This window comes from Passer domesticus, chromosome 3, assembly GCF_036417665.1.
Source record: "Passer domesticus isolate bPasDom1 chromosome 3, bPasDom1.hap1, whole genome shotgun sequence".
Taxonomy (NCBI): Eukaryota; Metazoa; Chordata; class Aves; order Passeriformes; family Passeridae; genus Passer; species Passer domesticus.
Genome location: NC_087476.1, coordinates 54,654,034 through 54,675,761, shown reverse-complemented (window position 1 = coordinate 54,675,761; position 21,728 = coordinate 54,654,034). Strand labels below are relative to the sequence as shown.

The window sequence follows — 21,728 nt, the reverse complement described above, 5'->3', positions numbered from 1 at the left end:
AATGCAATCCACTACTTTTTCAATTATTTTGCTAATTATAGCTACTGAAAAAGTTTCTGCAGATTAATTTTAGGTCATGGCTGTTTTCAGCTGATTCTTTGGGATAGATAGTGTGGTCTTTGAATGAATAATTTTGTTCCTTTCTAAATATTTTTTAATTGTTAAAGCAAATCTTTCTTCATTTATTTGCTACCTCTGACTATTGCAGTTATTCAAGCAACTTCATTCAAGGTCTTTTATTTTGTTTCAGTATGTTCCTTTGTCATCACTTCAGCCCCCAAAATAGGACTTTAGTGATGTACAAATTTTCATGCTAGCATTTTTGCACAGGAAGGAATTTCACACAATACTACCAGTAATTTCCCTGGCAGTATTCACAATCTGGAGCTATCAAATCTATGAGTGAAAGCTCTTGTTTGCCGAGTGCAGACTGCATTTTACAGCAGATAACATTTATTTTGTATGACTAAAAAGGCATAAAAAACCCTAATGAAATTTGCACATATAATGTTAGTGTCAGCAGAAAAAGAAGTAGTTTGGTTCAGTTTCAGAAGCATCTTCTTTTTCCAAATAATGCAGCATACTGAATCATAATGTGCCTGTAAAAAGTCAAATTTGAATCCATTAAGGAGTTGCTCACTAGAAGTTGGATGTGCTCTAAAGCACACTAAATTTCATTCTACTGAAGGAACAAAATATGGTTCAGGAAAAAAAGAGCCATAACACAAGTCTGGAATTTCTTAACTTAATTATACCTGATTTAATGTGAATTATACTTGATGTAATAAAGTGATAGTCAGAACAAAAATGTTAGCAAAGAACATTGTGACGATTGTACCACTCCACATCTATAGCCAATAGAATTAATGCTAGAAAATGTAAAAGATAATTAAAAGTAGGAAGTTATACTAACCCCAAAGAACTGTGAACACATGAATGCTGAAAAAAAAAGCAATTAAAAGGTGGAAAAGAATAATAATGTTGTGTCTAAATAGCCAAGTTATGTTTTAGAGACACTTTGGCTGAGTGTAGCTCCAAAAGTACGAACATTGCATGAGCAAGCAGGATTTTCTCTTTGCTCTTTAGCGGCTTACATTTAGCTCACAGATGTCTTCTGTCTCAATTCAGCATAATCCAATCAACTCACCTCACCCCACCCTTACCCATTAGAATGGTTTTTGGGGTGAAAACCAGCTGCTTCTTCCTGCTAAAGTTGGCATATGGACTATAGCAAGAGCACTTCCTTTCACTCATCATGTGTCCATGGCTCTCAAGGTCAAAACTGCTGAAACCAAGGTAAAGGGAATTGAGTTTACTTAGTGTTGTATGTGTCACCAGATAGTATTAGAGAATTAGACAACTGCTGTGGGGCTGGAATGAGCTGCTGCTTTCATTATAACAGACTGTTCTTCAATGTTCTCTTCCTAAAAAAAACCCCAAAATTAAAAAGATACTTTATCCTATAGTGCTGGCAGCAAGTACTGCAAAGTGCATCTTATAAAAAGAATTTTAAAATATGTGATGTTGTTCCACTCATGAGATAAAATTCTTGGAAGTGTCATAAAATTTTCCATTTGATGTCATCAGTGATTTACTAAGATTCATCTTTTAAGTTGTTTTGACATATAATGAATAATCCTGTAGAATTTAACTTGTGAGTTTTTTGCTTTGAAATACCAGAAGATTTAGAATGGTAAAAATAGATTGAAAATAAAAAGTATTCTCAGATTTAAAAAAATGTATATATAAATTTCTGCGGCAAGGTCGAATTAAAAAATGAGGTAGAATGTGATAAAACTGGAAAATTTTCAGTGTTTTTATTCTTATGTTGTGTGCATTTCCTTGGCTTACTCAAGAAAGCAAAGCATACTATAGCTAATGCCTCACTACATCCCTAAGACAGGGACTAGGAATATTCTGGGTACAAAGAGACAAATACTGTGCCTTTGAGGCCAAAGAAAGTTTGTTGCTGACTTCAAGGCTGGGAATTCACCTACTGTAATTACAGGTCAATAGGTCATCGTCTCACAGCCCTCCTTCAGCTCTGGGATTTGCCCTTCAGTCCTCTCTCCCCAATTTTATTACTGTACCAATCTCCATCTAGGGCAGATAAGACTTTGCAGAGGCCAAAGGAGGGGCAATGGATAAAGGAGAATCACAGGAAAAGTGCAGCTGCCCAGCGCAATGAAACAAAAAATATTTCCAGTAAAAATGTGTCAGACATTAAATTTGCAATGCTTGAAGTTATGTTCAGAGGAGTAGGAGGTAGCAGGGCTGCCAAACTCACATGTGACATTGTAGTTTATTACCATTACCACAGTGGTGGTGCGCACTGCGGAAAGGAAGGACTCAAATGGGTCATTTGGCCAATTTTCATTTAGAATAAGAATACAGACAGTGCAAAGGACCTGTATTTAGCCCACAAACCAATGTAGATAAAGAGATTAATAGTTCTCAGTTTTTGCTTGGCTTTGCTTAGGTGTAGGAGGAAAAAAAAAATTTAAGACCGTCCTGGAATTTTCGTTATTGACAAATAGCAGTCTCTACAGGCATGATGGGTTTATCTTCTGTTGCATTAGAAACTAAAGCACTTTGGTCTCTCTTCTTGTGAGCGATAGATGCAGTATTCAATATTTAACACTTTACAACATTTAGCAATATAAAAATAGGTGGTTTGATATATTCACAGTGTTCCCACTTCTGTCACTGTTGGATGCTTCTGTAAATGCATTACCTACCACACAACCACTCAACGAACTAAAGCCTGAAATGAATGTTAGAGTTGAAGTTTCATCCTCAGAAGCATCTACTACTGCTTAGTAGGATCTCATTTCCAGAGGCAGTTTGTTCTCTTTACAAGTCAAGATGTCCTTCCTGCATCTTTTGAATTTGTGTAGCTAGAACTTGTAGCTGTTTACTTCTTGTGTCTTTTTTGATAGATTAAAGACGCCTTAAGTACCTGGTATTTTCTGTGAAGGTACTTATCCATCATAATCAAATCATCCCTCGGAGCTAAACAGATTGACCTCTTTAGGGCTGTAGCCCTAATGAAGAAAAACCCCAAACATTTCCAGCTACAGATCCCTTTTGAGTGTCTTCTCTGTACCTTCTTAATTTCTTAATAACCATCAAAAAATGTCCTTCTACTTTTGGAAACACTTGTATATTGTATATATAACACTTGTAAATTGTATATATAGTAGGTATATAACAATATATGATACAAAAAAAGCCATACATTATAGCAACACATTAGGAGCTGAAATGTATCAAAGAGCTTTTAGCACATTTATGTAATCAGCAACAGCAAAAATTCTGGCTAAATATTTTGTTTTACACATTTTTTTTCACATTATGTTTGATAGAAATCTAGAATTATTTTCTGCGAATGCCTGTTGTTAACATGGCTTTGGGTTTTACTGTTTTATGCCCTTTTGCAGGTTGTTTTGGTGAACCTGTTGATATGCATAATAGTTTTCTACACTGTGTACTATGTGGTCCTCTCTGTGTGCTTTGCAGTATTCAGGTAAGGTTCCCCTGTCTTTAGTCTGATATGCTGGCATACTGGAACTCATGGGTGGAGATATGCCTATTTAAAGGAAGTATCCATACTGGAGGCGTCCTGTCCTGGCCTGGTTATTCTGTGAATATAATTTTTCAAATTTAGTTAAATTGTTGTACCTGAATCTTCTTTCAAATAGGCAAGTGGAGACTCTAATATAAAAGGTTGGTTCTAATATTCATCCTTGAAGTTACACCATGTAAATTAAAGAATGTAAGAGAAAAAAATGACATGAAAAAAAAGAAAATAAAGATTTTATAGTCAATGAAAAAGACAAATTATATCTCCCCAAAAAAGTTATTGATTATCATGCATAGCACCAAATATCTTGAATAGAAGTGAGCAAGGGCAAAACCAAAGCTCAGAATTGGATATGGAGTGCTTGCAAAAACCCAGAGAATTCAATTTGAAATACTATTTAAAAACATTCATAATTTCATGTAATCTAAACTCTAAATACTAAAATTCCCTGTTTAAATTTATTCATTTTGTTTCCATAGGATTAAAATGTTGGATGGTTTGGCACCTTTTGATTTTAAAACAAATCCCTCATGGATTAACCCATATTATTTAGGTAACTGAAGTTTCTTTATCTTTTTTTCCCCCTCAATCAACAAAATATATTGCATATGGATGTAAACTTGTCTTCCAATGGATAGTATTTTAAAGCTGTTTTAGTAATGGTTTCTGTATTTTAACTACGCTGCAATTAAATGTTTATGCAACTTGCCAGCGCTTCTTATTTCTGTACTGCTATTTAAAATTCAAGTGATTTTTAGGCTTTTTGTTGAATTCTTCTTCTGATCTTGCATCATCAGAAGAAAATGTCCTGCTTTGCCAGGAAGCTTCATTTTCATTGCAGAACAATTATCTATTCTCCATCAAGTTCCTTCACAAAGCTGTTTAATTTAATTTTCTTACTGCAGCAAATTTCTTATGAATCACTGGATTCAGATCAGAGAAATGGGTTGCATTCAACTAATGGCAATTTTGCTTTGGTAATGCTTGAATACAGTGGGCATTAAATATCAGAATTTGATTGCAGCTCAGTGCCTGAAAGTATCTTTATATATCTTCATATAAATTTCTGCAATTTTCTGAAGCTCTCAAAATACATTCTTTTTCCTAAACAGCAATTCTTAAAAAATTACATGCACACATAAAATTTTACCAGATTTGTAATCTATTTTACAAAGGCAAACCTCATAATCTGTCAGTAAAATACATAAAGCTCAAAAGTAAATTGGTTTGTAGCTTAAAAGAGTAATAAAAATGCATGGATGTTTGTACAGTGTTAATGTTGATTTCAGATGAAGAAAGAACATTTATGTTATGCCAGTGGAAAAAAAAATTAAAGCATAGTCCATTAGAATTACTTTTCAGGGCCAAATGTAATTACTGTATCTCAATATAATTTTTTCCCCCAAAATTTTATCTGTTTGATGCAACATGTTTATATATGAAAGACAGCAGCTATTTCATACCGCCAATTAGCATTGCATCCTCCTAATTAGCATTGCATCCTCCTTTCTGTCCATCCATGAAAATGCATAACTGTCTCAGGTATTTTATCTTCTTATTGCTATTGTTTGGAATATAAAAAGAAGTCATTCAAAACTGTGTTTGGTGAAAACATCCTATTTTCCTTTACAGTTCTTGTGATATCCTTGGAAATAACTTTCTTTCTTTGTGGTCTGCTGTTTGCTCTGGTTGTGGAAGAATGGGTTTGGGACTATGCTGTAACAGTTACTGTTATTCATATAATCATAACTTCAGTCGGTAAGTAGGTTTACTGCTAAATAGTATCACATAGCATGACAAGTTGAAGGACAAATCCACTAGGATTCATCCAGTGGACTGGATGTATTACTATTTTAGTGTATTACTGGACTAACTTAATTTTCCCTAAAGCTAAATCCATATGTATCTCTATTTTCCATCCATTTGACTCATGCATCTACTTAAATTCTCCCATTTTAAACCTAATTCTGGATCTGTTGCAGGATTTGAAACCATTATATTCTTATGAAAAAATCAGAGGTTTAGTTCATATTCTAACAATTTCTATCAAACAGATCCAGGCTAGATACAATTTCTGCATCTGGGAGATGTGGGGTTTTTTCAAAACAAGACATTAATAGTTGTTCATGTCTGGATATTTTAAGAACTGCTCATTAACACTTTAGCTCAACTTCAGAGTAAAAACTGAGTTGTTCTTCAGCAAAGTCAGTGCAAAGGTTTTAAGTCAGATCATTTGAACTAAATCTCAGTGGGAAAAATGAAGCATTTTACCACAGAAACGCCTTTCCCCCATGAAACTCTACCCCTTAAAGGAAAGAAAAAGAAAAGAATTAGCTGCTGTAAATGAGACCCATCATCTCTTTTTGCCAACACCTAGTAATCTGTTCCCTCTTCTCCTGCTGTTTAGCAGAATGCTTCTATGGCTAATTAGGAAATATATTTTAACTCCATCCTTGCCAGACCCTATGAAGGGTCAGACAAGATTCTTTTCTCTTAAAACAATGAGGTTAATATGTTCATTCTAGAATGCAGAAAAATGAAAATATTTTGGACAAATTAGGACACCCTCCCTACTGTATAGAGATTAATCTTCATTTTCCATTGCTTTGCCCATTTGTCTTTTAGCACTTTATACAGGTGGGAGATTCCACAGTTCCCTAACAAATTAAGCCAGAGACCAACAGAGACTTTATCTTAAAAAATTAAGCATAATTTCTCATCTACCAGATTTGGTTTTCTGGAATTTAAACTACTGTTATTCCTCATAAACAATTTTTGTATTTAAATCAAGGCATTTACAAAAACTACCAAAACCCCCCATTTGTAATTTTTACAGGGAGTTAGCATCTGTCATTCTATCAGATGATGTGTCTTGATTTCCCAACAGCCCCAGATTTATTATTTCTTCCTTCAGATGGCCAACCTAACCTCTGCTGGCTGACCCTCAGCTGTCAACATATGCAGTGTGCTTCCCAGCCCCCTTTAATGCCCCTGTCAGCTTTCTTTGGGTGGAAATATGGGGTCAGAGAATGGCCCTGCAGGTATCCCACAGTGGGGATGTGGGTCAGCTTGGGTGTGGCCAGGGCAGGTGCTGGTCAGGACCTAAAGTGTTTGTCATTTCAATATATGTAAAAAATATAATCTATGAAACATAACTAAGCAGATCTTTGATACCATAGTGCATTATTTGTCTTATATAGAAATTTACATTTCTATTTTTCTTCTTCTTGCAGTTATGTCTGAATTTCCCCTGATGTTACACTGGTGGTTGGCATTAGGTATAATTTCATTCTTTAAAGTTTATGTTGCTAAAATGCGTGTAGAAAATTAGTGTTTATAATATGAATTGTTGCCTCACTAATCTGAGAATTGTCAACCTTTAAAGAAGAAGTACAGGCATTTTATTCATACTTCTTTTAATGACACCGGTAAATAAGGCTGTACTAGGATTTTTCTCACCTTAGAAATCTTTTAAGGCCAGAATATGCTCATCTTACACTAATCTTGCAAACAAACAGCAGACACATGACTTGAAATAAGTCATGATTAAATCCTGACTAATCTCAATTAGTCAGGACTTAATCATTACTTATTTAACTTATAATAAGATGAATTGTATCTCAATTCAGGTGTCAGAAAGACAGTTGTCCAAAGTTGTAGCCTTTCTTGAGACCCTTTAAAATCAATTAAAAAAAAAACAGATACCTTCAGAGGCAAGATTTATAAACATTATGTACAAGTACTTAAATAGATGAGATTAATTTCAGTCATCACATTTCCTCAAAGAGAATGGCAAAACTACATTTCTGAATGTTTAATTTTCTGTAAAATTAGAAGAATCGATTTTTACATTAAAAGTAGATTATCTTGAAAAACAGTAGTCAAGGGAAAAGGACTGGCTTCTGTTCTTCTTTCTTACATTATGGATAACAAGGATCAACCACTGCATAAATTCCTAAGAGATGGGGAGAGATAAATTGTCCTACAACAGATTTTGCATTAGCTGTTGTGGAGGCTGATATCTTTGTAAGTAGTTTAAGTCTTGGGTAAAATGAAGTAGTTGAAGTAGGAGGGCTGTTTACTTTTTTTTAAATTGAAGATAAAATGAATGTCAGTTTAAAGTTTATCATGCAGTTTGTATTCCACTATAAAAATTAATACAAAAAAACCCCATATCTTTTCTTTCAGGATCTGGAGTAATTTCAATGATTTGTGGAGGACAGATTTTGGCATATTGCTTGTTCAAAGACAACTTCATTTACCCAATTCTAGATGACTTTTGAAAAGGAGTATTAGAAGTTGCCTTTATATCTATGTGAATTCTATTGTTTCATTAATCAATGTAATTAAAATTATGTTAGCAACTGTCTAATTGTAAGGTTATTATTTAGCTTACCAGACCTCTTGTATCTTATGTTTTTTGGAAATTTCATCACTTTCAGCTTTTGTATGTACATTTTTCATTAATCAAGTAATTAGACACACTGTCTCTTTTTTGAAAACCAAGAAGCCATAAGGAGGATTAGAGCAATGGTGCAACACTCCTGCAAAATCCTACAAGTAGAAGGAAAACATTTATTTGAATGTAATGCTTTCAGGGTGCCTGTTATCTGTTGTATTTTATGAAATGCTGACTTTAATTTAGGCTGCTGTCTGACCTCTCACAAGCACTGAAAAACTTGAAAGTCACCCTATCTGGCATAAATCAGTGTAGGTTTAAAGCAGTCTTTACTGATAAACTCCTGGCAAAGAAGAATGGTTGGACAGCACATATCTCTGCACCTCATTCCATCTTGAAGCTGTCACTCAGAAGCTGCCCAAGTCAACGGGAGGCACAGGTACCATCCCTAATGTTGGGTTCAACCTTTTTGCTTCCAGGGATGCTACAGGCAAATGTTTTCTACAAAAGCTTCAGGCTACTCTCACTTCCACTAATGGCCCATTTACAGTCTGGCTATGCTGAAAGAGGGAAAGGCAAATGCTACTGGCACACTTTTGTACATATCCTCCTTTCTTCCCCAGCTGCCGGTGGCCAAAGTGGGAGTTTATGGGTAGTGGTAATTAAAAACAACAAACAAACTGTAGTAGTGGCTTCAATTTACTCTTTATGTCTTTAATCATAATAAAGTTGTAACAGAAAAACTGTGACAAGGCAACTTAGTCTTAAATATGAAATCCAGTGACTGGATTTCAACTGCAGTTTGTTCAGAAGAGGAAGACTAAATTGCTGTTTGCACAGGAGTGCTAAATGTTGCATTTGCCTTAATCTCACTCAACAGATAATGCCTCTGAAGAATCAGTCCCCTGTTGATCTAAACAAATATCTTAAAATTTATTGCAAATTTTGACATTTTTAATTAAGTTTCAGTACTGAAAGTACATGTACAGTGGGAAGCACCATTCAGAAGACTCTCAAAAGAAGGAGTTCGTTTCTCATGACTGATACATATGTATGTCATTTTAGAGAGAAACTCAATATGTAAATCCATAGCACTGAACAGATGTAGCATTTAGAAGTTTTTCAGCCTAATATGCTGCATACTGAAGTCAGAAGGGATAATTCCAGAGAGCGAATAAACTGATTTGCAAATCTGCAGAAACATGACTGTGCAGATAACTGATACTATAGTTTGGAAAATGTTCAGGCACTTCTAGGTTTGTTTAATCTCAGAATTATAGAAATGGATGGGAAAGAAGCAAGGTTTACCGTAAATTTGTACCTCTATTCTCTTCCTCGCAGAATTTGTGTGTGTAGGTAGTGTGGCATGTGGCAGTACATGAGTGGATTAGATATAACGTTAATCCATGGGTGGAACATGTTTCTGTTTTTAACCTGACAGGATTTTCCTCTATGTGTGTCAGATCAGCTGTAGCTTTTAGTAGCTCTGCTGCCCAGTCTTAATGTTTTAAACTTTTATTTTCTATTTAAAATTTTAAATCACCAGTAAGAAATAGCTTTCGACTAATAGTGCTTTAGTCCCAGTATTTCTTCAAAGCACATACAACTAAGCCAGTGTTGGAAAATTAATCACAGCAAGACCTCTGTCAAGGATTATAAGCATTAGACCAGCTCCTAAAGGGTCCTTAGGTTTTTGCATTAATTTTGTATATGGAATTGTGAGACAATTTCAACACTATTTATTTCATCTTTTCCATCACTTCTATGTTGCATCCAATGATAAATATTACACCTTATGTGAAAGTGTAGGCAAATACATATTTATGCAAATAAATATTAACATATGAGCAACATGAGCTGTATCTGTGTGGCCATTACCTGTTTAGAAGCCTTCAGACATAATATCTAATACTGCGTGACTCCTAACTGAGGTACCAAAGGAGTACTTTTGAATATGACAAACCTGGCTGTTTCTGGAACAAAAATAAAGTGTTCCACTTGAGCAATTTGCATGTGACTAATTGACAACAGTCAAGACAGTCGAGGTGGCAAAGAGCTGCTGGAAGGGATGAAGGGCACTGTATATGCTTCCCAGCAGACCTGCTGAAGAGAGCAAGAAAAGAGAGCTGCAGAAAGCAGAAGGAAAAGAGAGAAAACAACAACAGGGGCATGTGTTTGGGAAAAAGGCATGTGACAGCAAGAAATGAGAATGCAGAAACAGACAAGATCAGTGAAGGAAGAATAAAATCTGCAGACTGGACTTTTAGCACTGGAGTCTCATGGAATAAGACTTGTATGCCACTTGTTCTGTCTCTCTGAAATGATTCTAGAACAGGTGGTCTCCACATCCATAGTTACAAGCATAATCTGTGATCTTACGCTTGTGGCTCCTGCCCCAGGATTTTCAGAATTCTTTGCTGCCTGACTCAGCCAGTCACAGGAATATTGTCTAATGTAGTTGTTGCAGGTTTAATGCTATTTAACTCCTTGTGATACAGTCTAGCAGTCACAAGTTTGCACATACCCAGGTATCAATGGGGGTGTAATTAATCTAGAAAACATTACAAGCAGAAGAAGACTTCATCCATTTACAGGCAGAGTCTGCAGGGAAGAAGATCAGAAATTGCAAACAGAAATCAGTGGAACACTACACAAATAGCATACCTTAATAATACCATACTTAGAGTCATTTTAAGATTTCTTTTCAGAGGCAAGAAACTTCTTTTCATCATGTCCAACCACCTACTGAGATAGATTATAGATCTTCTTGGTTCAGCCCTCTCTCTAAAGGGCCCTGCATTCATCCTTCTTCCAAATGGTGAAGTGTCTTTCTTGTAACAAAGAATGTGAGTGAAGTGGAGGGGGGGAGGTGGGGGTAGTTGAGCCTCTAAACATGAATCCTTAGGTTAATTCCTAGGAAAGTGGCTAATGCCAAAAAAAACCCCACAAACCTTGCTCTGGGACCAAACAAACTAACTCAATCACATAAAAAAACCCCAAACAAATATCAAACTACAGAGTACAGGAAACATTATGATTTTTTGTTGGCATTTTTGCAAAAATATAGGTTAAATACTTATTATTTCCTAGTGTAGTAAAGAGTTGGTTATTACAAACTAAGCCTGTCATTTTTCCAGCTCTGTAAATTGCTTGATCAACATTTCCATCTTTTTTGTATGCAAACTTTAAAAAGCGAGCAAAACAAAACCTTACACTACTCATTATTTCTGTATTCCCAAAAATGCCAACAGCTGAGGCACCAATAAATACAAGAAAACACAGTATGAATAATACTGGATTACCAGCAATGTAGATGAGTCACCTGCAGTTTCCTGTGTTGGAAATACATGCATAGGATTCCTGTGGCCCACAGTCTTTTGACCAAGTGAGCTTTTTAAACTGAGAAAAGATGTGAAAGCCTTACACATTCTTTATTTCATCATCTGGTATGTATGCTGACACACCATAAAGTTAGATCTTTGTTAATCTCCACAGGTATTTAAAGATTTGTTTAAATATTTATTTTTTTTCCAAATGTGACGTACTGGGAATGCTTATTTCTTGGCTTAAGATACTGTGTAATCATCCATCTGCTCAGTAATGTCTAATACTCTAATCTCTCCTTTTTTCTGAGCTAATCATGGTCCCAGACAGCATGCACTCTCTCATTAGATGTCAGAGAGGATAAAGGTCTTAGGAATGGTTATAAAATTTGATGGTGTAATTAATACCTTTATTATTGGCTTTAAAAATTTTAGTGTGAGGCTATGTTCCAACTTCTCCTCTGCTCAAGGAGATTGATATGGATGCCTTTACAGCTGCTCTTCAGTTGCACCAGGATAATTATGCCTATTTTGTAGGGCAAGCTTGCTCTGTGGTAGACTTAGGTCCTACCCATCCACCTATCCATCCACCAATTCAGGGGACAAAGGGAATACCTTGCAGTCGTCCTCTCCCAGTTCATACATTCGGGTTTCCTCTGCCAACAAGGGTGAAAGAAGGGAAAGATATGTGCCTAGGGGCTGTCCTGACATGTAGCATGGCATGTGCTTTGACTGGGGATTTAGGAAGTAACACTATGACACCAAGTTCCACTATGAAAACCTGAGGAAAGGCCTTGGCCCCAATCTTTTCAGGTGGCCAACCCCTAGAAAACAGTTGCATTCAGATGGAAGGATGAATGGTTGAAACTGGAGCCTGTGAGGAAGATGCAAATTATGTTACATCCTTGCTGTCACTGTCCTAAAATCAAGTTAGTTGCACCCATTTTTGTTCCTTACATTGCAGTGAAAATAAATCCTAATAGGAAATTATTTGATGTGCATTTGCAAAAAGATCTATAAACAAAGGGCTGACTCTTGCTTCCAAAGAAAAGATCTCTATTGGAACAATATTTTATAAAAGAACCACAGTATCCAGATGCTCTCTCAGACTGATCTTGTCACCAGATTTTCAACGCCTGAAGAAGAAGTGTTTAAAAAAACCAGTGGGTTATGGCAGAATGCTCAAATACATTAAAAATTACCAATGTCCTAGCAATCTTCAGAAACTTCTCAATACAAATTACATCTAGATCAATAGCTTTTGAAATATACTGAAAAAAGTGCTTTGATACACTTTGTAAACCTTGATGGGGTTCCATACAAAGAAGAACCATTAAAATTGACAGAAAAAATCGATGAGCTTGATATCCCACATGGTATGAACTGAAAAAAATTGTAGATACTAGCAAAATCACACAGGCAAATTCAACACAAATTATATTGACATTAATTCAAATTTAGTATTTAAAAATAATGTGAATTATAAGGGACTGTTTCAACACAATTTCTCTGTTAAATTAAAGCAAATCCTACATATGTCAGAGTATACTCCCAGGAGAGAGAAAGGCAGGCAGTGAGTGGCAAAGACAGAGGGAAGAAGGTGTTTCAAGAATGTAGCAGCTTCAGTAGTGATGAAGTATGAAAGAGAACTCAAAGGCAATGAGCCAAGTTACCTACCTCAGAGCAATTTTCCATTCTACTGGGAGATGTGCTGGTAGCTAGTCCTGGCAAAACTTTTCAGCAAATCAATGATACACAAAAATTCATTTCAAGACAACCAAAACCACCAGTGAACACAGCTGATTGAGTTTTGCTTGAAAAAGAAAAAAGTGAAGAGCGTCAATGTTGGTTCATTTCAGTCCCATTAGGTCTCAGTCATTCAGGACAGACCCACAAGGGTACAAGCAATGACAGTAGAGACATCCAAATATAAAGCAGTGAACTCTCTAGATCCTCTGAATTCATCAGTCAGTTATTTGGTATGCTGTGCTTTACAGCAGTTTTTTAAGCATTCAACACTTGCTTTAGAAATGTATTTTATTGCCTGAACATTTGCCATTGAAACATTTATAGAAAAATGAAAATTGTAATTGAAAAGCAACTACAGTTTTTCCATTGTCAGGAAACGAAACAACACCAGGTCTTCAAGTTTTGAGCAAATAAAGTCAGTTTTGAATAAAAATAAAGTTCTGTTGAACTGAAATTTTCTCACAAAAATCTGCTTAGACCAGAAGGCAATTTTATTGAAAAAAACCTTTTTCCCCCAAATGATAATGTTTCAGACCTTATTTGTTGTATGTATTTTTAGAATGTGTTATGTATCACTAGATAACATTTGCAGACTGTTCCAGTTGCCGAGGTAACTATGTTATTTTAATGATCAGCAGAGAGGATCATTATGTAAAACATTATGTTAATTTCAAACACAGAAAATTGATGTCTTGCTGTTACCTTGAAGCTGCACTTTTTTTTTTCCCTTAAAGTGCATTTTTCCATGAAAATTAATGGTATAGCTAAGTGCTTGAGTATCCTTTTCAGAGTGATTCAGGATGGCTTTGAAGGAAAATAAGGCAAAAAATTACACCTGACAACCAAATAATGGCAGATGAAGAAATTCAAACCACTGTATTATTTTACAGGAAGAGTATAGGAAATTTTTTTCCATATATTCTTAATAAAAATGGACAGTGTGCAGGAATTTTAGGAGAGCACATCTATAACTTCATTTTTAACTTTGAAATATATTATTGTTTAGTTAAAGAAAGGAAATTATAAAGCATATTTGAGTTCTGTTTGTGATAAAGTGTATTGTCCATGATAGGGACCATCTGATGAAGATATTAAAAACATTACGTTAAATTTTTGCTGCTTTTATTAGATTATGTATCTATAAGATTACTAGATTATACCAACAGTACAAATGCCATGCATTTATGATTTTACTGCAATCACAAATGCTCTTTCTGAGCCTGCAGAGAGAACCTTGCTGGTGTTAGTAGTTCACAGTGCATGTCTGTTCTCAACCGTCCTTTCTCCATTAAAAATATTCAAAATTATCCAAACTATGTCTCACATAAATTCTAGGGTTCATAATGACAATTGCTGCTGTAGTACACCAGCTTCACGATGGCAAATTGTCTCAGGCTAGCAAATGTAACTCAGTTTTGTCACCAAAATCTTCTTTCGCCTCTTCTCTGAAGTTCTGCCTGCAGATTGTGTTAAATTATGAACGCTTCATTCTCCAGGTGGAACTGGATGCTTTTATGTATCAGAATATGATATGCTCAAGACATCTGAGAGCTCCTATATTCTCCTGACACTTCATCATAATCACCTGATCCATTTTAGAGTCAGTGAACTCTTCTGACAATACTCAAAGTGCATTTTGATGGAGTCTATATTTATACGGACTGTACCTCTTCATTCCATGGAGCTTATGCCAATCCTTTCCCAAGGATTTCCTCTGCAGGCAAAGCTCTGACTTCAAAAGGTGGTAGCTCTTTTTCAGATTCTTTACCCATAATTACACCTACTACACTGCTCTGCTGTTTCAACCTCACTATCCCAACATGCTCATCTGACACACTGAGGTTTGCCAATTTGTACACATCCCAACAAGGATTGCAAGTGGAAAATGTAAGAATGGGAAAAAACTCTCCAGAATTGTATTAAATCAGCTAGATACTGTAAAAAGAACATATGATGATCAGCTGGGAATAAGCCATCTATTAGCTAATAGGATTAGGAATTTCTTTCCTCCTTCCAACAGCTAATGCCTCACTTGTCCACTATGGGCGACCAAATACTTTATTCTGAAAAGCTTTTTTTTATCCTTAGTGTGGTGAAAATTGTACGCTAAATTTTTAGTCCTTTGAATTATTTAAAATTTTCTGATGTATAGCTTTCTGCTAGAAAATGCTGATTACTCAAAATCTAAAGTTATTTTTGTAGAAATCTTTCAACAGAATATAAACAAAATACATGTTACCCTCTTGACTACTGAAATACACCTGAACATAATGCAAAAAAAATTAAGTCAAAAAATTATATAAAGTGAAGTAATACTGAAACAAAACTACTGAAGTGTATATTTTTTCAAACATTTTGGAAGGTCTTTTTAGAAATTGTAAAACAGACTTTTCAGAATTTTTCTTTTCAAGGAAAGTTTAAATTCTTGCAGGAAAAAACAGAAAAAAATTGAATATCTGAGATGAATTTTTAGTCTAGCAAGATGACTTAAACATTTTAGGGTACAAACAGTTTGAATTTCAATAGAATTTTAAAGGTACATCAGATTGTTTATCTTTCTGAAAGAAAAAAACTACTATATGGATAAATACAAGCATGGAATTAGCAAGTAAGTATTACTTAAGGAACACAACTGAGACATAGCCAATTTTAAGAAGAAATATGAAAGGAAGATCATTAAGTACAAAAAAAAAAGCCAACTGTGCTGAAGCTACTGGAGATGAAACACTACCCCTGCTCCACTCTGCTGTAATTGGTGTAGAGAGCAGCACGGAGTATACAAGCTAGCAAGTGAAGGACAGATATTTTGGATGAACATGACCTGAGAAATGCAGGAAGTTTTAAATACAGAAAGAATTTATAGAGAGTAAAATAATGACATTGATGAAGCAACAAACTTGAGGATGTGTGATATAAAAACATATACAATAAGACAAAAATATCTAAGTTGTAGTATTTACCTGCCACCAAAAAAACCCCCAAACCTATTTTAACTATCTGCACAATCTCCTATATGTTTACAGAATCTGTATTCTGTCTGATTCATCAAATCCCCCAAAACTAAATACACTTTTCTCACAAACCTGATAGTGTCAAGAATGCATAGACAGAATGGATTAGAGAGAACAGGAAACCACAGGGTTAAAATTCCGATTCCGACTCTCTACAGGGATTTCCAAGCAGTTCTTTATAGAAAAACTGAAATAAAATTTACTGTAGCCAGATAACTTCAAGAGATGCATATATATATATATATATATATATATATATATAAAAATCAATAATAGCTTACAGGTACAAACTTCTAATTTATAGCAAACATTTAAATTGCATCTTCGTTGCACTAAGCTCACTTCCGAGCTGTCCACAGACCCCCATATACTTTCTGGTGGCTGGAAACATTTCAAGTACTGTGGCTGATCTTTGTTTATAAATTTCAGTACTTTGAATGTTATTTAGACAGTGAAATAACTCATTACAGTAAATAATTTAATTCAGCATTTTGAGTCAGAAAATATGAAATACAGGTTCATGTGCAAGCTTTCTTCATAAAAGATAATGTGTGCTTATGAATATCTTTGAGTTACACTTAACATGTACAATTTTCAAGAGCCCATGGTGGATGCACAAGAAGGGGAGAATAAGGCTGAAGGGATACTCTTAATTTGGAGTGCACCAGAAACTAATTAATATTCACATATTTGAAAACATGGATCTACTGTTCCAATCACTGGTTCTGCGATCATTTAGGTTGATCTTCACAGCAATAAAGATGCCAGAATTTTCTCCACAACCCAAATCAAACAGATGGAGAAATTACTTATATGTGGCTTATATGAGGAACTCATCCATTGTAGAGATGAAATTATAAGAGATCCAAGATCCAGTAGTGCTTTATATAGGTAATATCGGTTTTTCAGTACCCTTACGGTAACCCAAATGATGTTTTATTGCTCCCGGCCTTAATTTGGCTGCCTTCTGTTCCAGTCCTTTCGGTTCTTACTGGTAGATTAAAGAACTATGACAAATCCTCCCGAGTGAACGCTAACACGCCATAATCATCCCAGGTCTCCATCCCCGTGCCTTGCTGAGCAGCACGGAGCGCAGACACCGGTTTCGTACGGCGAGGCAGGCTGCCCAGGCCAGCAATCACCTCCCTTGCCCCTCGCTAACCCTTCCCGCTGAGCAGCGTTTGCGAGAGGCCCCGTGCGGGTCTCAGCCGTGCCTCACGCTGGGACGGCACCGGCTGTCCCCTCCCGCGGGGCACCCACGCCGCACCTCCCGGCCCGTGTTCCCGCACGCTCCCCTTCCATCTGCCCCTGGTCTCCGTGTCCCCGCCGGCGCTGAGGGGAGCGGAGCGGAGCGGGGGCAGCGGGCCGGGGCCGCCCCGACGGCGGGGACTCCCCACGCTCCGCTGCCGAAATGGGCCGGGGTCGCGGCCCAGCCGCCCCCAGGCCCGCCCCTCTCCCGACCCGCGGCGGGCGGAGCGGGGCGAGGTCGGGCTGTCCGGGGGGCCCGGCCCCGCCTCTGCCGGGCGGGGCGGCGCTGGCCGAGTGCCCGCAGCGGCGCTGGCCCGGTGTCCGCGGCGCTGGCCCAGTGTCCGCGGCGCTGGCCCGGTGTCCGCGGTGGCGGCGGCGCGGGCAGGGCACGGCCGAGGGGCCGGGAGCGGTGAGGCAGCAGCGAGGAGCCGCTGACGGAGGAGTGCCCGGGTAGCGGCTCCCTTGCCATCGCGTGTCCCTCCCGGCCCCGAGCAGCGGCGGGGAAGGTGACCCGCGAAGATGGTGACCGTGGTGACGAAGCTGGTGCACTACCTGCACCTGAGGTAAGGGCGGGCGAGCGCTGCTCCTCCCGCCGGGCCCGTCGCCGGGAGGGAGCCGCGGCGCGGTGCGGAGCGGAGCGAGCGGCAGTGGCGGGGCTGTCACCGCCCCGGGAGCGTGTCCTGCCCCGCCGCTCTCCGCTCCGCTCCGCTCCGTGTCCCGCTCTTCCCTGCCGCTCCCGGAGCGCGTCTTGCGGCACCGCAGGACAGCAAGGCGCGTTTGTGGAAAAAGCCCGTTGTCGGTCTAAAGTCTGGAAAGTTAATGTCCCTACCCCTTGTGTAGTGTAATTATAGTAGCATGCATTAGACGAATTGCATATTTAGCTTTTTTTTTTTTTTTAATACGACTTCTCTCAGGGTGCATTACTAAGCAGTTTTCCCCTGTATCATTTATTCTAATTAGAATTTAGCCGGCAAATGCAAATATTTTTCTACCGAGTGGAGGGAAAGCAAAAAAGTGTGCATTCCCGGTCGTGTCTGTTTCTCCCCCGTATATGAGCACTTGATGTACATCAAAAGAGTTGATCAAAAACTTGAATAACACATATCAAGAATAGCAAACAGAAATTTAATTTCTGAATGCAATGATATTTTAGTGTAGCATTTTCACATAAGGCTGCTCTGAGGGTTGATTTCATTACTTAAGTGTTTTTGAAATTAGCCATAGGAATGAGTGTAAAACAGGGCAATCAATTGTACTGTAACTTATTATTGATACGATTTAAGACTTGATTCCTAGAATACTTGCAGTCTGTAGATATATTTTAAACAACTAGTGAAATAAAACACTTTGATACGAATTGCATGAGAGAAGTATATCACCAGTTTTACCTGGGGTTTTTTTTCACTGATTTGATTGCTACAATTGTTAAACTTATTCTGTAAGTCTGACCAAAATTATGGCTCTAATTTTATAAATTTATGTGGTTTTGTACTGTGTTACTTTGCTGGGCAAATAGAAAAAGAAGTCCAGAAGGAAAAACCCGTGCCAAATCCTTACTCCTGCCTATCTTCTGTTGTTCTTCTCTAACAGTGGTTATTTGTTTAAAGGAATATTCCTGCTGATTTTGAACCAGAGCTTCATGACTCTATTTGCTTTATAAACATCAGACTAAAAAAAAAAAATATCTCAGCCTCAAAGACTTTATAATATAAAGGAAATTAGGAAACAGCAATTAGTGCAGACAGCTGAATGAATGCAGCAAAGCAAAAAAGTTATGTTCTTTATCCAGTGGCAGCATGATCACTGTCAAGTATTTTGTAAATATCCTGAGAAAAGATGCAAAAAGGCTGACAAGTTCAACGAACTTTAAGGATGCTCTTTTCACACTGGATGAGCATCGAGGCATTGAGAAGGAGTGAAAGGCATATCTGAAAGTTTAATAAATGCCTGGTCAGTGCCCTGGCTGGAGGCAGAATTTGAGTAGTTTAATACTGGGTGAAAGAAGTCAATAAAATAAGGGAATATGTTAAGTCAATCAATTTGCTTTTATATGAGAAGTAGAGCTGTTGGAGGTACGGTTGAAAAGGGACGTAGTTAAATGCAACATTTGAAAGACTAAAGGTTAAGGTTAAAGGTTATTAGTCCTAAATGAACATGAGTAAGGATAAATTTCTATTTGTCAGTGCTAAACAAGAGGATAGATACTTCACTGAGTATTGCTGGAGTGGTAAATAGTGGCAGTACCTGTCAGGATATAAATGAGCAAAGGATGTTCCCTAAAACCAGTACCCATCAGCAGGACAGGGAAGATTTGCACGTTTAGTCATCTTTAGTCAGTCTGTAGGCTTAAAGTGTGGATTGATTTTATCAAGATCACATAACACTTTTTTTCCCATTCATGTCACAAAATCATGATAGATAGGGGATGGATGTTTATGTCAATATCAGTCAGACATAAACAGCTATTATCATTAGGTATTACCAGGTGCTTATTATTTGCCTCCTTTAGTAAGTGCTCAGCAAGACAAAAATGAATCCCGAAAACAGTAATGTAGAAATGAATGTGTACATATGAAATTGACATATTCTTGAAATACTATGATTTCTGGTTAAATAATTTTAGTGGCCTTCTGGATAGCCACGTCATGATATTTATTTTACTACTCAAGAGAATGGAAGTAGCTGAAAACCAATTAACAGCAAGGGTTCAAAAAAAATTTGCTGTCAGACTGAGTTAAGAATAGTTTGGTAGCCAGTGTGATGGGAAAAATGCTTCTCATCTGCATTATGTTTTTTTCTCACGCTAGGCAGAACTGCTAAGGTTAAGTTGTAACTCCTGTATTGTGTGTAAATTCTTAACCATTGAATCCCAGTCCATGAATTTAATTTTAAGGTTCTGCCACAGTTAAGTGAATAAATACTATCCTAATATATATTAAGAAAAATAGATTTAAATATTAAAAATTGTACTTTAGAAATTTCTAAGAATAGAGTTTATGACAAGATTAAACTATGACAGTAAAATAGTACACTGGGCAGCCCAACAATTACTATAATCATATCCTTAGAGAATAGTAACTATGTCCTTAATTCAGGTCTTACTAAGAAGTAGATAATTAATTCAAATCACTTTAGGACTTGCATAGTTAGCAGAAATGTGGACGTCATTGGAACCTGTCTTTGAATTTGACACCTTGCAAAACTCAGGGTCCTGAAGCTACAGGAGTAATATTAAAACCTTGGGCACTATACAACTGTTCCAAAAATCCCCTTTCTGAAAATCAGAAGTAAGCACACTGAAATGCAATGCTCATGATGGTAGAAGAAGTCATGTAGCAGTACTAGATCTTTTATACTTGCCTCAGCTAATTAACCCTCATGGTTCTGTACCATGTAAACCCCATTCTGCTGAGTCATAAACTTCTGATTAGTTTCAGTCAGACAAAAAGCAGGCTCACTGAATGGGAATGGATCAGCCAAGAAACTAATTGTAAAAATACTAAATTAGGTTCTCAGCAAGGCGAGATGCTTTCATATAAATATACTTAATGTAATTAACTCTGTATAAGTAAAGATTGTGCACCAAGTGAGAGCAAAGCAGTGCACAAAATAAAAAGAAATGAGCAGTGATTCTTGAGAACAACAAACAAAGGAGATGGCAGCAGATAGAGCAGTTTGCAATGACAACACCAGGCAACACAAGCAAGCTGAAGACAAAGATGTAGACTTATGAATGTAAGGCATTCATGAGGAAAGTGAACATTCGGTGCTACCAAGGAGATTTCCACAGTAAATTGTATTGCAGAAATTCAAACTGAAGCATGGCTGGTATAGTTAATTCTAGGGAGTGCAAATTCTTAAGCTACACATGTGCAAAAGCGCTGTCCCAGGCCTGAAATGCTATTTTGGAAGTTCAATTTTTTTGTCAATTAATTATTAGTTTTCATAACCTGTCTCTGAAAGTGGTCACATGAAATATAATAAGATTTTTAGTTGAAGCAGCAACTAGTATTATATTAGAGCTGTCATGAGATCCCTGCTTTTTTATGTGAAATTTTTATATCTTTAAAAAGTCAGTAAATAAAAATACTTCTGCTGACACTGTCAGTTACATCTGATTCCAACGCCTTTACACACACCAAAAGTTCTCACTTAGGTTGTGCATCTTTGAAATGTATGTGAACTTAACCATCTGCTTCTTAAAAATGCATGGTTTGGATCTGCATGGTTTGAGACATGGCTGATGGACTGAATCCTGCCTGAGCAATTTTCCTAACTGGCCTGGCACATTTTTCCTAACCGAGCTTTGGTTCAAGAAGTTTGGACAAGACACTGTACTGATTCCACTCCAGCACCTCAGCATGTGGTGGTGCATGGCTATCTTGAGGAAGGAGCATCTCCCCTTATCTTCTCTC

General features: G+C 37.1%; 2 protein-coding genes and 1 long non-coding RNA gene across 4 annotated transcripts in view; 2 read left to right on the top strand and 1 right to left on the bottom strand.

The window, feature by feature from the left end:
- Positions 1-324: 324 nt before the first annotated feature.
- LOC135298098 (uncharacterized) lies at positions 325-17,172 on the bottom strand. Of its 2 annotated transcripts, XR_010360070.1 has the most exons (4): positions 12,983-17,172; positions 9,946-10,583; positions 1,164-1,282; positions 325-599 (listed from the first exon to the last, which is right to left on the bottom strand). It is a non-coding gene; the product is annotated as an uncharacterized LOC135298098 (long non-coding RNA). The 2 variants fall into 2 exon arrangements; XR_010360071.1 differs by lacking the exon at positions 9,946-10,583 and having other exon boundaries at positions 1,164-1,285.
- Positions 1,264-7,866, top strand: TMEM244 (transmembrane protein 244). The gene is made up of 6 exons (XM_064415844.1): positions 1,264-1,296; positions 3,441-3,526; positions 4,063-4,136; positions 5,216-5,341; positions 6,817-6,861; positions 7,772-7,866. Exons 1-6 carry the CDS (start codon positions 1,264-1,266, stop codon positions 7,864-7,866), a joined length of 459 nt encoding a protein of 152 aa, XP_064271914.1.
- Positions 17,173-17,691: 519 nt separating the features above from the next.
- ARHGAP18 (Rho GTPase activating protein 18) overlaps positions 17,692-21,728 on the top strand; it is a 95,015-nt gene continuing 90,978 nt past the window's right edge. The window contains exon 1 of the mRNA XM_064413133.1: positions 17,692-17,876. Within this exon, the coding sequence (XP_064269203.1) occupies positions 17,833-17,876 (44 nt within the window). The 5' untranslated portion in view covers positions 17,692-17,832. The remainder of the gene's footprint in view (positions 17,877-21,728) is intronic.

Bases quoted from the DNA above. Each gene is read 5' to 3' on its own strand.
- TMEM244 (XM_064415844.1), top strand. From the start codon at position 1,264: ATGGCTCTCAAGGTCAAAACTGCTGAAACCAAG. The intron at 4,137-5,215 runs GTAACTGAAGTT...TTTCCTTTACAG, and splicing joins GATTAACCCATATTATTTAG to TTCTTGTGATATCCTTGGAA. The intron at 5,342-6,816 runs GTAAGTAGGTTT...TTCTTCTTGCAG, and splicing joins TATAATCATAACTTCAGTCG to TTATGTCTGAATTTCCCCTG.